Source organism: Capricornis sumatraensis, chromosome 6 (assembly GCF_032405125.1).
Source record: "Capricornis sumatraensis isolate serow.1 chromosome 6, serow.2, whole genome shotgun sequence".
Classification (NCBI taxonomy): domain Eukaryota; kingdom Metazoa; phylum Chordata; class Mammalia; order Artiodactyla; family Bovidae; genus Capricornis; species Capricornis sumatraensis.
The window spans coordinates 47502211-47518332 of NC_091074.1; the positions used below are offsets into that span (position 1 = coordinate 47502211).

The 16122-nt window shown below is 36.9% G+C and overlaps 1 protein-coding gene across 2 annotated transcripts in view; it reads left to right on the plus strand.

Moving 5' to 3' along the window:
* Positions 1 to 14904, plus strand: part of PLGRKT (plasminogen receptor with a C-terminal lysine) — a 44863-nt gene extending 29959 nt beyond the window's left edge. For both annotated transcript variants that reach the window (XM_068974532.1, XM_068974534.1), the window contains exons 4-6: positions 8577 to 8707; positions 9782 to 9891; positions 14624 to 14904. In XM_068974532.1, the coding sequence (XP_068830633.1) occupies positions 8577 to 8707; positions 9782 to 9891; positions 14624 to 14745 (363 nt within the window). In that variant the 3' untranslated portion in view covers positions 14746 to 14904. The remainder of the gene's footprint in view (positions 1 to 8576; positions 8708 to 9781; positions 9892 to 14623) is intronic.
* The last annotated feature ends 1218 nt before the right edge of the window (positions 14905 to 16122 follow it).

Below are 16122 nucleotides of genomic sequence, written 5' to 3' on the forward strand. Positions count from 1 at the left end.
TCCAGCAAAGGCCTACAAGATCTACACTGTACTCAAATATGGTCTATTTTCTAAAAACAGCAACATAGGATCTGATTAGAAATACAGAATCATGTGTCCTTCCTTGTCTTACTGAATCAGAATCTGCTTTTAACACATCCCGATGATTCATATGCATGTTAGAGCTTGAGAAGCACTGCCCTGGGTGATCTATCTCTTAGTCACCTCTGACTGCACCTTCTATCACTTTCCCCCTTGCTCATTCCATTCTGGCCACACTTAGCTATTCGTTAGACACCCCAGACACGCTCCTCATTGAGGGGTGGTGTGAGCAGGACCTAGTCAACAGTTTCTTTTCCTGACCCAGTTGTAGGCTTATCATGTGACCTTAATTTCCTAGTATGGTATCTAACCTCTTTATACTCATAAAGAATGAACCCAGAGTATAATGCTAAGTGAAGGACTTGGGAAGACTAAGATTAAGTAGTGGTGATGGGGATAAGGAAAGAAACAGATCTCAAGGGAAAAATACATATATAGCCAAGGACACATACACACACACACACATATGATAGGCTGAAAGATTTTTCCATGTCAGAATAAATAGCTGCATAGGAATAATTATGATGATGATACAAATAACAGAAAAAAACAGCCATTTTTCATTAAGTCTTGACTTGACCTGAAAGTGGAACTGACAGATCAAGGGGTAAGTGTATTTAAAATTTTAATGTTATTGTTTAGTCGCTAAGTCATGTCCAACTCTTTTGTGACCCCATAGACTGTAGCTAGCCAGGCTCCTCTGTCCATGGGGTATCCCAGGCAAGAATACTAGAGTGAGTTGCCTTTTCCTTCTCCAGGGGATCTTCCTGACCCAGAGACTGAACCCATGTCTGCTGCTTGGCAAGTGGATTTTTTACCACTGAGCTACCTGGGAAGTCTAAATTTTAATAGATGTTTCTGAATTCAGCCATGCTGCTGCTGCTAAGTTGCATCAGTTGTGTCCAACTCTGTGTGACCCCACAGGCCCCTGTCTATGGGGGTCAGCCCACCAGGCTCCACCGTCCCTGGGATTCTCCAGGCAAGAACACTGGAGTGGGTTGCCATTTCCTTCTCCAATGCATGAAAGTGAAAAGTGAAAGTGAAGTCGCTCAGTCATGTCTGACTCAGCGACCCCATGGACTGCAGCCTACCAGGCTCCTCCGTCCATGGGATTTTCCAGGCAAGAATACTGGAGTGTTGCCAGTACTGGAACACTGGCATTGCCTTCTCTGGAATTCAGCCATGGGGCTGTATTATTTCTACATGTTATTCTCATTAAAAATGTAGTCCTCATGACAACCCAGTAAGGTAGTTACTATTACTTTCTATATTTTATAGAAGAAACTGAGCTACAGAGAAATTAAGTGATTTGCCCAAGGACACAGTGTTGTAAGTGTGGCATTAGTACTCACTGCAGGCAGTCTGACTGCAGGACTCACACATATTCTCAACCCTTTCATCATGCTCCTTCGTGCAACCATCACCACCGTCCATCTTTTTCCATTTTCCCAACTGAAATTCTGTACTCATCAAACACTATCTCTCGACTCCATCTCTCCCCAAACCCTGGCAATCATCATTCTACTTTTCTGTCTCTATGAATTTGACTCCTCAGGGTACCTCATATTACTGGAGTTATATAATATTTGCTATTTTGTGGTTGGCTCATTTCAACTGGCACAATGTCCTTGAGTTTCTTCCATGTTGGAGCATGGTTTAGAATTGTTCTCCTTTTTAAGGTTAAATAATATTTCACGTATATGTCTTGTTTTGTTTATTCATTCATCTGTTGGTGGCCTTTTGGGTTACTCCCACTTTTTTGGCTATTGTGAATAATGCTGCAATGAACTTGGGTATGTGTTTATTCAAGTCCCTGCTTCCGTTGCTTTTGGGTATACACCCAGAAGTGGAATTGCTGGATCAAATGATAATTCTGTGTTTAATTTTTTTAAGGAATTGCCATACCATTTTCTGTGGCAGCTGCACCATTTTACATTCCCATCAGCAATGTACAAGGGTTCCACTTTTCCCACATTTTTGCCCCATGCCAATGCTTGTTTTCTGTTCTTCTTCTTCTTCTTCTTCATAGTAGCCATCCTAATAGGAGTGAAGCAGCGAATTTTTTGTTTTTCATGAATAAAATCTGTTCATCTTTTTTTCATGTTTCTTGTTTTCCTTGGAAAGGTCTTTGACTTCCTAAGGATACACGAACAGTCTTCAAATTTTCCTTATAATACATGTATCACTTCATTTGGTACATTTGGGGCTTTGATTCACTTGGAATTCATTTTCTATTTAAGATAGGGAGAGCTAACTGAGAGTCAGTGATGCCAGTGTCATTCTTGACAGTTCATGCCTTTCCCTTTCTACCATTCTGTCTTTCCTGTGGCTCCTCTGCCCCCCAGACCCATCACCAATACTGAGCCACTATTGTTTTTAATATTTCCTATCCTTGCTTGCTAATCAGTACTATCAAATTAGACTTCAGTTTTTATTACAAGAAAGTGAGTATGAATAAACGGCACATAATAAAAAATGTACCTCTTGTAAAAATAAAATATTCAGAAGGATTATAAAAGAAAATCTTATGGCTGTTATCATTTGTCTTATATATTGAGGTGCTCCTATGTTCAGTTCAGTTCAGTTCAGTCGCTCAGTCATGTCCGACTCTTTGCGACCCCATGAATCACAGCACGCCAGGCCTCCCTGTCCATCACCATCTCCTGGAGTTCACTCAGACTCACGTCCATCGAGTCAGTGATGCCATCCAGCCATCTCATCCTCTGTCGTCCCCTTTTCCTCCTGCCCCCAATCCCTCCCAGCATCAGAGTCTTTTCCAATGAGTCAACTCTTCGCATGAGGTGGCCAAAGTACTGGAGTTTCAGCTTTAGCATCATTCCTTCCAAAGAAATCCCAGGGCTGATCTCCTTCAGAATGGACTGGTTGGATCTCCTTGCAGTCCAAGGGACTCTCAAGAGTCTTCACCAACACCACACTTCAAAAGCATCAATTCTTCGGCACTCAGCCTTCTTCACAGTTCAACTCTCACATCCATACATGACCACTGGAAAAACCATAGCCTTGACTAGACGGACCTTTGTTGGCAAAGTAATGTCTCTGCTTTTCAATATGCTATCTAGGTTGGTCATAACTTGTTGGATACATATATATTTACAATTGTTGTCTTGTTGGATTGATCCCTTGATCATTATGTAGTGTCTTTCTTTGTTTCTTATAGCAGCCTGTGAAGTCTGTTTTGTCTGATATAGTATTACTACTGCAGCTTTTTTTTGATTTCCATTTGCATGGAATACCTCCTTCCATTCTATCACTTTCAGTGTGTGTGAAAAATTGTTTTAAGTTGTTGGTCTTTTAATTTTAAATGTATTTCCAACATCCTGCATTTGGACTCTCTTCTTCTCACAATTTTTCATTTTGATATCATATTTGTGTGTGGATTATTTCCTGCTTTTACTTTATGTTTATCTCTGTATGTACTCAATTGATCAGTCATGTCCTACTCTTTGTGACCCCATGGACTGTAGCCCGCCAGGCTCCTTTGCCCATGGAATTTTCCAGGCAAGAATATTTGATTGGGAGTGCCATTTCCTACTCCAGGGCATCTTCCCAACCCAGAGGTTGAACCCACATCTCTTATGTCTCCTGCATCGGCAGGTGGATTCTTTACCACTAACGCCACCTGAGAAGCCCCAGGTGTATCTTTACTGGTGAGCTTTCCCATTCATAAGTTTCTTGTTTTTAGTTGTAGCTTTTTCTTTTTCCTCTGGCTTGGTGGTGCTGAATTTTCTTTGCTTTGTCTGTAAAGCTTTTGATTTCTCTGTTGAATCTGAATGAAAGCTTTGCTGGGTAGAATATTCTGGGTAAAGTATCCTTGGTTGTGGGTTTTTCCCTTTCTTCACCTTAAATATTTCATGCTACTTCGTTCTGGCCTGCAGAATTTCTGCTGAAAAATCATCTGGTAATCTCATGGGGGTTCCCTTATATGTTATTTGTTGTTTTTCTCTTGTGGCTTTTAATATTTTCTCTTTGTTTATAATTTTTCAATTTAATTAATATGTGTCTCAGAAATATGGATCAATGGAACAGGAGAAAAAGCCCATAAATGAACTGACACACCTATGGTCAATTAATGTACAACACAGGAGACAAGAATATACAATAGAGAAAATGCAGTTATCTTCAATAAGTAGTGCTAGGAAAACATGACAGCTACATATAAAAGAATGAAATTAGAACATTCTCTAACACCATACACAAAAATAAACTCAAAATGTAAGACCGATAGTATAAAACTCTTAAAGGAAAATTTAGCCAGAACATTCTTTGACATAAATTGCAGTCTTTTTTGACTTGATCCACCTCCTACAGCAATGAATATTAAAAACAAAAATAAACAAATGGGACCTAAGTAAACCTAAAAACTTTTGCACAGCAAAGGAAACCATAAACAAAATGAAAAAACAACCCACTGAATGGGAGAAAATATTTGCAAATGATGTGACTGACAGGGATTAACCTCTAAAATATACAAATAGACACATGTACCCCAGTGTTCATCGCAGCACTGTTTATAATAGCCAGGACATGGAAACAACCTAGATGTCCATCAGCAGATGAATGGATAAGAAAGCTGTGGTACATATACACAATGGAGTATTACTCAGCCATTAAAAAGAATACATTTGAATCAGTTCTAATGAGATGGATGAAACTGGAGCCAATTATACAGAGTGAAGTAACTCAGAAAGAAAAACACCAATACAGTATACTAACACATATATATGGAATTTAGAAAGATGGCAATGATGACCCTGTATGCAAGACAGCAAAAGAGACACAGATGTGTATAGCGGACTTTTGGACTCAGAGGGAGAGGGAGAGGGTGGGATGATTTGGGAGAATGGCATTGAAACATGTATACTATCATGTAAGAAACGAATCGCCAGTCTATGTCCAATGCAGGATACAGCATGCTTGGGGCTGGTGCACGGGGATGACCCAGAGAGATGTTATGGGGAGGGAGGTGGGAGGGGGGTTCATATTCGGGAATGCATGTACACCCGTGGTGGATTCATGTCAATGTATGGCAAAACCAATACAGTATTGTAAAGTAAAACAAAGTAAAAATAAAAATTTTAAAAATTAAAATAAATAAATAAATAAAATAAAATATACAAATAGCTCATGCACCTTAATATCAAAAAACAAACAACCTAATCAAAAAATGGGTAGAAGATCTAAACAGACGTTTCTCCAAAGAAAACATACAGATGGACAAAAAGCACATGAAGAGATGCTCAATGAAGCTAATTAGAGAAATGCAAATCAAAACAACAAGGAGGTATATCACCTTACACCAGTCAGAATGACCATCATCAAAAAGTCTACAAGAAATAAATGCTGGGGAGGGTGTAGAGAAAAGAGAACCCTCCTACATTGGGGGTAGGACTATATATTGGTATAGCCACTATAGGTTCCTTAAAAAGCTAAAAATAGAACTATCATATGATCCAGGGATCCCACTCATGGGCATATAACTATCCAGAGAAAACCATAATTCAAAAAGATACATTCATCCTAATGTACATTGCAGCACTGTTTATTAATACAATAGCCAAGACATGGGAGCAACCTAAATGTCCAGTGAGAGAGGAATGGATAAAGATGTGGTACTGTATATAATGGAATTTTACTTAGCCACACTGAAGAATGAAATAATGCCATTCACAGCAACATGGATGGACACAGAGAAGTAAGTCACACAGAGAAAAACAAATATCATGATGTCAATTATATGTGGGATCTAAAAAAAAATGAGACAAATTCATTTACAAAACAGAAACAGACACACAGACTAAGAAAATAAACTTATGGTTACCACAAGGGAAAGTAGGGGGGAGGGATAAATTAGGAGTTTGAGATTACCCTATATACACTACTATATATAAAACAGATAATCAACAAGGACCTATTCTATAGTACAGGAAACTTAATAGTCTACAATACTCTAAATGAAAAAGAATCTGATAAAGAATGTGTGTGTATATATACATGTATATAACTGAATCACTTTGAATCACTTTGCTGTACATCTGAAACTAATACAACATTGTAAATCAACTATAAAAAATTTTTTAAAGAAATAACTAAAAAAATTATGTTTACAAAAAGCCTGTGTGAAAATGCTTATAGCATAAAAAATCTTATAATATAAAACTCTAATTACACTTATGTTTGTTTCTCAGTTTGACCTTTCTCTCCCTCTCTGTAGCTATTCAGTTTAGGTTTTTATTTAGCATTGTCTTTGAAAAGAAATGACTGCTCACTAGAGGGATTAAACAGCAGCAAATCTAAGATTTATTGGTCATGACTGGGTCAGGCTCACTTTTCTGCAGAACTCTTAGATCCATACAAATTAGAACAGGATAACATGCAAAATTAATATCTTTTTCAATTTCAGGAATTAACCATTATTTTCTTATAATGGTGAAATATTTCATTTTTAAATTGCATGTGTACAGAAATATCAGAACTATCTTTTCCCAGAAATGGATAACTACATAATGAATTCTTCCTACAATCTGCTTTTGTTTTCACTTTTAAATCAAGCTTAAAGAATCAATTTCTAATTTAAATGCTTGTCTAAAATTTCAATTCCCTGGAGAAGGAAATGGCAACCCACTCCAGTATTCATGCCTGGAAAATCCCATGGACTGAGGAGCCTGGTGGGCTACAGTCCATGGGGTCACAAAGAGTCGGTCACGACTGAGCGAATTCACTTCACTTCACTTCACTTCAAAATTTCAATTAGAACTGGAAATGATTGCACCATGAATTCTTCCCATTAACAATTTTTATACACCAGACTAACCTTCTAATGTTAAGTGGATTCTGATTTTAGCTGCTGTAAAATGTATTGTTGTTCTTAATGAGAGAATCTCCAGATTAACAGCCATCCAAGCTGAGCTCCCAAAATACTTTGCAAAACTGATGAGCTAACATTTGAGCATTGTTTAAAATAAAACAGATCAGCTCAACCCACCCTTTTAACAAAAAATTTTCTGTGGTATATACTGTACCTCCTTAGGGCAAATAAGGTATAATACTCAAGGAGGGTGATATGAGTATTTGGTATAGGAGTGCTTGAAGAGAAATTGGAAAAATTTAAAGAGAAAAAAGCAGTTATCTTCCTCACTTCCTGACACTGCAAGGAAAATTTTCATGGTGTGTTTTAGTAAGAAAATAGAAAATGTATGGAATATAAAGCTTAAAAGTAATTATTTATGATAAGGGATATGTAAGTAATCATGGTTATCTAAATACCAGACCACCTTAACTCCCTCCTGAGAAATCTGTATGCAGGTCAAGAAGCAACAGTTAGAACCAGACATAGAGCAGCAGACTGGTTCCAAATCGGGAAAGGAGTACGTCAAGGCTGTATCCTGTCACCCTGCTTATTTAACTTATATGCAGAGTACATCATGCGACATGCTGGGCTGGATGAAGCACAAGCTGGAATCAAGATTGCTGGGAGAAATATCATTAACTTCAGATATGCAGATGACACCACACATGGCAGAAAGCAAAGAACTAAAGAGCCTCTTGATGAAAGTGACGGAGGAGAGTGAAAACGTTGGCTTAAAACTCAACATTCAGAAAACCAAAATCTTGGCATCCGCCCCATCACTTCATGGCAAAAGATGGCAAAACAATGAAAACAGTGAGAGATTTTATTTTCTTGGGCTTCAAAATCACTGCAGATGGTGACTGCAGCCAAGAAATTAAAAGACACTTGCTCCTTGGAAGAAAAGCTATGACCAACCTAGACAGCATATTAACAAGCAGAGACATTACTTTGCCAACAAAGGTCCGTCTAGTCAAAGCTATGGTTTTCCCAGTAGTCATGTATGGATGTGAGAGTTGGACTATAAAGAAAGCTGAGCACTGAAGAATTGATGCTTTTGAACTGTGGTGTTGGAGAAGACTCTTGAGAGTCCCTTGGACTGCAAGGAGATCCAACCGGTCCATCCTAAAGGAAATCAGCCCTGAATATAAATTGGAAGGACTGATGCTGAAACTGAAACTGCAATACTTTGGCCACCTGCTGGGAAGAACTGACTCATTGGAAAAGACCCTGATGCTGGGAAAGATTGAAGGCAGGAGGAGAAGGGGATGACAGAGGATGAGATGTTTGGATAGCATCACCGACTCAATGGACATGAGTTTCAGCAAGCTCAGGGAGTTGGTGATGGACAGGGAAGCCTGGTGTTCTGCAGTCCATGGGGTTGCAAAGAGTTGGACACAACTGAGCGACTGAACTGAACTGGTATAAATAATGCCAAACCATTTTTTTTCTTCTCTCTTTGATAAATACAAAAATGGAATGTTATTATAAAATTATTTATAATTATAAATTATATAATATATAAACAATATAAATTTTAAGAAAGAAAATGCACTGGAAAAGCAGATTACTAACTCTGTGCTCAGATTCAAACATGTATAACCATACTTTTGTCTTCTATTTTGTTCAGCTGGAAAGGCAGCTAATAATGCAGAATGAAATGAGAGAAAGACAAATGGCTATGCAGATTGCTTGGTCTCGGGAATTCCTCAAATATTTTGGAACTTTTTTTGGCATTACAGCCATCTCTTTAACAGCTGGGTATGTTTACTATTTATTTTATTTTATTTTATTTTTTTAATTAAATTTTAAAATCTTTAATTCTTACATGTGTTCCCAAACATGAAACCCCCTCCCACCTCCCTCCCCATAACATCTCTGTGGGTGATCCCCATGCACCAGCCCCAAGCATGCTGTATCCTGCGTCAGACATAGACTGGCGATTCAATTCTTACATGATAGTATACATGATAGAATGCCATTCTCCCAAATCATCCCGCCCTCTCCCTCTCTCTCTGAGTCCAAAAGTCCGTTATACACAGCTGTGTCTTTTTTCCTGTCTTGCATACAGGGTCGTCATTGCCATCTTTCTAAATTCCATATATATGTGTTAGTATACTGTATTGGTGTTTTTCTTTCTGGCTTACTTCACTCTGTATAATTGGCTCCAGTTTCATCCATCTCATCAGAACTGATTCAAATGAATTCTTTTTAATGGCTGAGTAATACTCCATTGTGTACATGTACCAAAGCTTTCTTATCCATTCATCTGCTGATGGACATCATTTTCTTCCATTTCTTTTTGTCTTGCTATGATTATATTATTAAGTTGGCCAAATAGGACTTTGACGTAAATAGTCTAACACATGTATGTCAACAAAGTAACTCTTATAGCTTAATGCTTGGGGGTAACTCTGTAGAACAAGGATAGTAATAGTTAATTCTGCCTTTAGTTTCTTAGATTTCTCCTGTACCTTTCTTCATTTTACAATATAAGTAAGGGATAGGATTGACTTTACGCCAAGCTAGAAGGTCTCTACAAATTGATCTCCACAATCCCTAAGGGATAAATATCAATACTTACATATTTTAAAATGAGTAATATGAGCCCCAACATCAAATAAAGATGAACAAATCATAGGCTCATACACCCTACCAGAGAACTGCAGAATCTGCTGAGGAATTATGAATAAGGAAATCCTATCTCCATAGAGAATTAAGACCTTCTGAAATGTAGGATATTCTTCCAAAAAACACGTTAACTTTTTTTTTGAGTACAGAGATATGTATTTACAGGTTTTTCTTTTATATTAATTTTTTTTGTTCCTGAATCAGAGCAATTAAAGGGAAGAAGCCCGTCCTCATCTTTCCTATGGTTCCATTAGGCTTTGTCCTTGCCTACCAGTATGACATGGGCTATGGAACCCTTATACACAGAATGAAAGGTAAGTCTTTGGTAAACCAGAGTCTCAATTTCTGATTCATTTTTCGGTTCAAGGATCTAGTCCTCCCAACTCTCCCTGAGCTACCATTGACCAATATTTCTGCCCCCTCTTACACAGCTCACAAGAGCCAACTGTCAAATGTTTAGGAATTTTGTGAGCTGTTTGTTAAATACAGTCATTATTAAAAATTAAATGATATAAACTAACACAACATTGTAAATCAACTATACTCAAAAAAAATTAAAGTACATAAACTTACAATTCAATAAATTACAGAAAATATATAGTTTGAATTATATAAGAAACATTAATACATACTCAGAGCTTATCAGTCTCTAATTTTACTATTACCTATACTCTGAAGTTATGTATATCTCTTCAAGTTATGTATATCTACTGTATCTGTATGGTGGAAATGCAGGTACAGTATACAGACACAATAAAATACAGATGCAACTCTGACTTCCATGCCATCCCACTGGCATGTCAGCTTAAAGCTGGTCATGGTGGGAGTGTTTACACCATGGAAATCTGCAAATCCCAAATTAAGGCTTGACCTACTATTTTGTTGATTGGGGTTGATAAACTGTAGTCTACAGGCTGGCCACCTATTTTTGAAAATAAAGTTCTATTGGAACACAGACGTGCCCATTTATTTCTACTTTTCCATTTCCATGTCAGAGACGACTCACTGAAACAGATATGAAAGTGCCCACAAGCCTAAGATGTTTCCTATCTGGCCTTTTAAGAAATTTTGCCAACCCATGGTCTAGACTTAAAAAAAATGATGAAGAAAATATTAATAATGTATATTAATCTTAAAAAGTGTACTGCAAAGCCATCATATTGTGAATAACATTAAAAAATTTAGGAAGTGTTCTAATATTTTATTTATTTTTTTTTAATTTTTTTATTTGATTTTAAAATCTTTAATTCTTACATGTGTTCCCAAACATGAACCCCCCTCCCACCTCCCTCCCCACAAAAACTATTATCTGATTCAACAAAGTTCACAGCATTCTCAAACAAGTAAGTTCCAACATTTGTCCTTGTTTCAGTTTTGTCCTCCTTATTAACATAAATAAAAACAGCAACCATCATTCATGTTGAATTATACTCTCTCATCAACTGTTATAGGTGAGCTATGGGTAAAAGAGTTCAGCAAAAATCAATAAAAACATTCTTTATGGATCAATTTGCTACATGGAATTCATGATAAAGAGTATTGTTTATTATTTATAAATTATGTGCTACACACATTTCATATAAGCAAAATTTATAATAAGCTATGTACATAATAAGCTAATACACGTTTTGTTGTTTTGGGAAGCGTGTTGTTAAATATTCACCAGTACCGTGCTGCTTTCACACTGAACTCGGGCTCTCACTGCCCTAGAAAATAGCACGGCTGACACAGATGCCATTCCTGACCCAGAAAGACAGGGTTTCCCATCAGTTCAGGATATCTGTGTCTTTGATTCCCACCACCACATACTGCTCATGAGGATAACTATTTCCCTACTCCTGAAGCCTTCAGCCCAGAGCATACTGGAAACAGTGTTTCCCAAGCCTGCATTTTTGGCATCCTGTTCTCTCCTGAGCTGTAGGCTCATGACTATCCCTGAGGCTCTGTATGGACCGATATGGTATGGGAAAGGAGAAGGTGCAGATTCCTCTGTAGGTATTGGAAGTAGGGAGTAAAACATTTCATTCACAGACTTAGGAAGATAGAGGGATTACATGTTCTTTAAAATTCCCATTTGACAGAGACAATAACTGCAAAAGAAACAACTGATAAAGGATTAATCTCCAAAATATATAAGCAGCTCATGGAGCTCAATACCAGAAAGACAAACAACCCAATCAAAAACTGGTAGGAAGAACTAAATAGACATCTATCCAAAGAAGACATACAGATGGCCAACAAACTAATGAAAAGATGCTCAACAGTGCTCATTATTAGAGAAATGCAAATCAAAACTACAATGAAGTATCACCTCACACCAGTCAGAATGGCCATCATCAAAAAATCTACAAACAATAAATGCTGGAATGGGTGTGGATGCTTGCTCTTGCTCTGTAGATGGGAATGTAAATTGATACAGCCAATATGGAGAACAGTATGTAGATTCCTTAAGAAAAAAAAAAAAAAAAAACCTAGGAATAAAACTACTATATGACCCAGCAATCCCACCACTGGGCGTATAACCCTGAGAAAACCATAATTGAAAAAGACACATGGACCCCAATGTTCATTGCAGCACTATTTACAATAGCTGGACATGGAAGCAACTTAGATATACATCCACAGATTAATGGATAAAGAAGTTGTGGTACATATATACAATGTAATACTCCTCAGCCATAAAAATGAACACACTTGAGGCAGTTCTAGTGAGGTGAATGAACCTAGAGCCCACTATACAGACTGAAGTCAGTCAGAAAGAAAAACAAGTGTCATATATTAATGCATATATATGGAATCTACAAAAATGATACTAATGAACCTATTTGCAGGGCAGGAATAGAGATACAGACACAGGGAACAGACTCTGGACATAGCAGGGGAAGGAGAGAGTGGGATGTACTGAGAGAGTAGCACTGAAACATATACATTACCATATGTAAATGAGATAGCTAATGAGAAGTTGTTGTATAACACAGGGAGCTAAATGTGGTACTCTGTGTCAACCTAGAGGGGTGGGATGAGGTGGAGGGTTGAGGGGGGAGGTTCAAGAGGGAGAGGACATGTACACTTATGGCTGATTCATGTTGCTCTATGCTGCTGCTGTTAAGTTGCTTCAGTCGTGTCCGACTCTGTGCAACCCCGTAGACGGCAGCCCACCAGGCTCCCCCGTCCCTGGGATTCCCAGGCAAGAACACTGGAGTGGGTTGCCATTTCCTTCTCCAATGCATGAAAGTGAAAGGTGAAAGTGAAGTTGCTCAGTCGTGTCCGACTAGTAGCTACCCCATGGACTGCAGCCTTCCAGGCTCCTCTGTCCATGGGATTTTCCAGGCAAGAGTACTGGAGTGGGGTGCCATTGCCTTCTCTATGGCAGAACCCAAAACAATACTATAAAGCAGTTATCCTCCAATTAAAAATAAATTTTTAAAAATCCTCATTTGAAAACAAGTATATTTTTCACAAAGATACTAGGTTAAAATGTCTTCTGGGGTCAGACGTTATTGGTATCACAGTTCAGCTATATAGCGGGCTAAGCTGTGTCTTGTGGGTTGCCTAGAAATTTATAGCATATATCACTGTGGAAAATGTATTCTGAGTTCTAAAACACTGATCTACAAATTAACTTTTGGAGTACAATTCTATTTTAAGCTGAAAACTAACTGTACAAATTGATTTATTTATGTTAAAATTCATTTCAGTAACTTGTTCAGTTTCATGTTAGTCATCTGCTTAAGAATTCTTTGGTCTGAGCTCAACTGTGTCTCATTGTTAATATGCACATTAGAATTCTCAGTGCCTCATACAAATTAATATATAGTATTAAGAAATCTCAGCTCTGTTATAGAGCATTCACTTGAAGATATTACTAATGAAGGGAAAATTTATTTTCTAGGAACATTTTGCTTATACATTTTTGAAATAATTGTATTACAGGCCCATTAGAATCTATAGAGTATAAAAGTTTAACTTCCAAGATATGTTGTGGAAATGGAAATTTCTTGTTTAAAAAAAAATTAGAACCCACTGAGAAACTTACCATTTAAAAAAATATATAGACTATAACATATAGCCCTGTTAACTAGTGATCACTCCAAGATAGGCACTTCCTATTTAACTGAATTTATCATCAGCCATTCTGTTAACACATACAAAGAATCTGTCATGTGGAAGGTACTCTCACATGGAAACATCTAGTCTGGTGTCAATAGTCTGCAGAATTACATACAATTTTACTATTTTTTTTAATTTACTATTTTAGACTAGGGGCGGGGAACATGTTTGCAGATAGTTGGAATGCTGTGATAATTTACAGATTGTAGCCTGCCCTGTTGGATTTGGAATATAAATTAATTGTGTGTTAAAAGAGGAATACTTAAAGAAAACAATTACCTTTATTCTCAAGGAAAGTATATGGAATATCAACAATATATATTATAATTTTTCAAATATTGCTAATTAGTCTTAAAGAATAAAAGCTGGCAGAAGTCACTGGGCCCAAGAAATTACGAGCTATTATTTAAAAGAGGACTTGTTTATAAAAATGTATATATATGTGTGTGTGTGCATTTATTTGGGATATTTATAAGTAGTTTCAAGTCAAAGATTAGCTTTCTTGAAAAATTAGAGATTTTAGCAAACTTTATTTTTTCTCATGTCACTTATAAGAAGGGGCAATAAAGAAGAACTGTACGTGATTTCTCTACCCTAATCCCCTCCTGATACAACTCAAACTTATCATCCTGACTTTCCTTCAAGGAACAAACAATATTACTTGGTATTGTTTCTCTTCTATATTTAAAAATGCTGTCCTCTGTCAAATAAAGTCTCTGGAATCTGATGTATCTTATGTATCTGATGTATTCATTATAGTATTTCCTTTGGGAGGTCAGTTCTCCCGGGGACAGTAGGTAAGATATTTAACAGTGAGATCTGGGGGCATGCCTCCATACAGTGTTACAGCATGTCACTGGAATACAGCAAGTAGATCTTCTTACAAAATGCTGATTACCCCTTTGTCACTTTGTACATTTCTGTACTTTATTTAAGGTGAAGCCGAGAACATACTGGAAACAGAAAAGAGTAAGCTGCAGCTGCCAAAAGGAATGATCACTTTTGAAAGCCTTGAAAAAGCAAGAAGGGAACAGAGTAAATTTTTCATAGACAAATGAAATCATGTTTACCCACCAGATCTCAAAACACAGAATTGTTGACTTGAATCATGACTTTCATAACTTTTTAAATGGTTGCGATTTTGATATAATGGATTTCATTTTAAAATAATAATCAAGATGAATTTTGTTAAACTATTTTAAAATAAAATTTATACCATTCAACACAAAATTATGGAAGTACTCTGAATAACTTTCAGATTTCCTATATATGTGTATGTATCACAAACATCTAAATGTAATAAAATATATTGTTCTGAATTTCTGAAAGCAAAAGTTCTGCTGGTCTCATTTCTCTATCATACACACTTTCACTATCACATTAATCTCCCACAGATACTGCTTTTATTTGGATTTTTAAATTGTGTCCTGTCTCCACATGATAGAAAAATACTAATATTAACAGTTAACATGTATATTGCACTTACTATGGCCATACACTCTCTGTTTTGCATAAATTCTTATAATCATCCCAACAACCTCATGAGGCAGGCATCATTTCATAGATGTGAAAACTAAGGCATAAAAAAACTGAATTACTTACTCAGGATTATACACAGACAGAACTGAGACATAACCTTAGATGGTTTGGCTCCCATGTCTACACTCTAAAAGATCTTGAAAAACTTCTACCTTAATACATTCTTGACATGTAAAGAGAGCTGTGAAAGACAAAAGGTAAAAATATTCAAATAATGACTCAGGGTATAGTCGCTAGAGAGGCAAGAAGAAGGCAAGGTTAATTAGGATGCCTACTTTTTTATTTCCACTCACCAGGATATAAGACATTTATATTATATATATTTATTTTATATTATATATTTATATTATAAATATTTTATATATTTTTATTTTATATAATATATAAATATAAATATAAAATATTTATACTCTATGCCATTTTTACAGGTGTAAACCCTACATGTGCTAATTTTAAAATATTTATTAAGACCTACTGTGCATCAGGCACTGTTGTACGCACTACGGCTATATGAGTGAATGTAGAGACAAGGTTGCTATATTCTAGGCAGAGAAGTAAGTTCTAGCGAAGAGTAGGAGATCTGGGGAGAGAATCAATAAACATGAAGATAAGTTCACGTCTAACAGTGACACGTGCAAATAGGATGATAAAAGAATGATAAGAATGTTGGAGAAGGCTACTTTGATCTTGGACAGTAGGGACTGCCTTTCTGCAGATGACACTTGAGCTAAGACTTGAATGAAGCAGTCCTGTGAAGAACATGAATGGGGACAGGGAAGGGATCTCTAGGCAAAGGGAAGAGCCAGAGGAAGGCTCTGAGACTTGGCATGGCCAGAGAATGAAAGGTGGCCAGGGAGAATACCAGAAAATGAAATCTGAAGGGAGAAAATAATTAT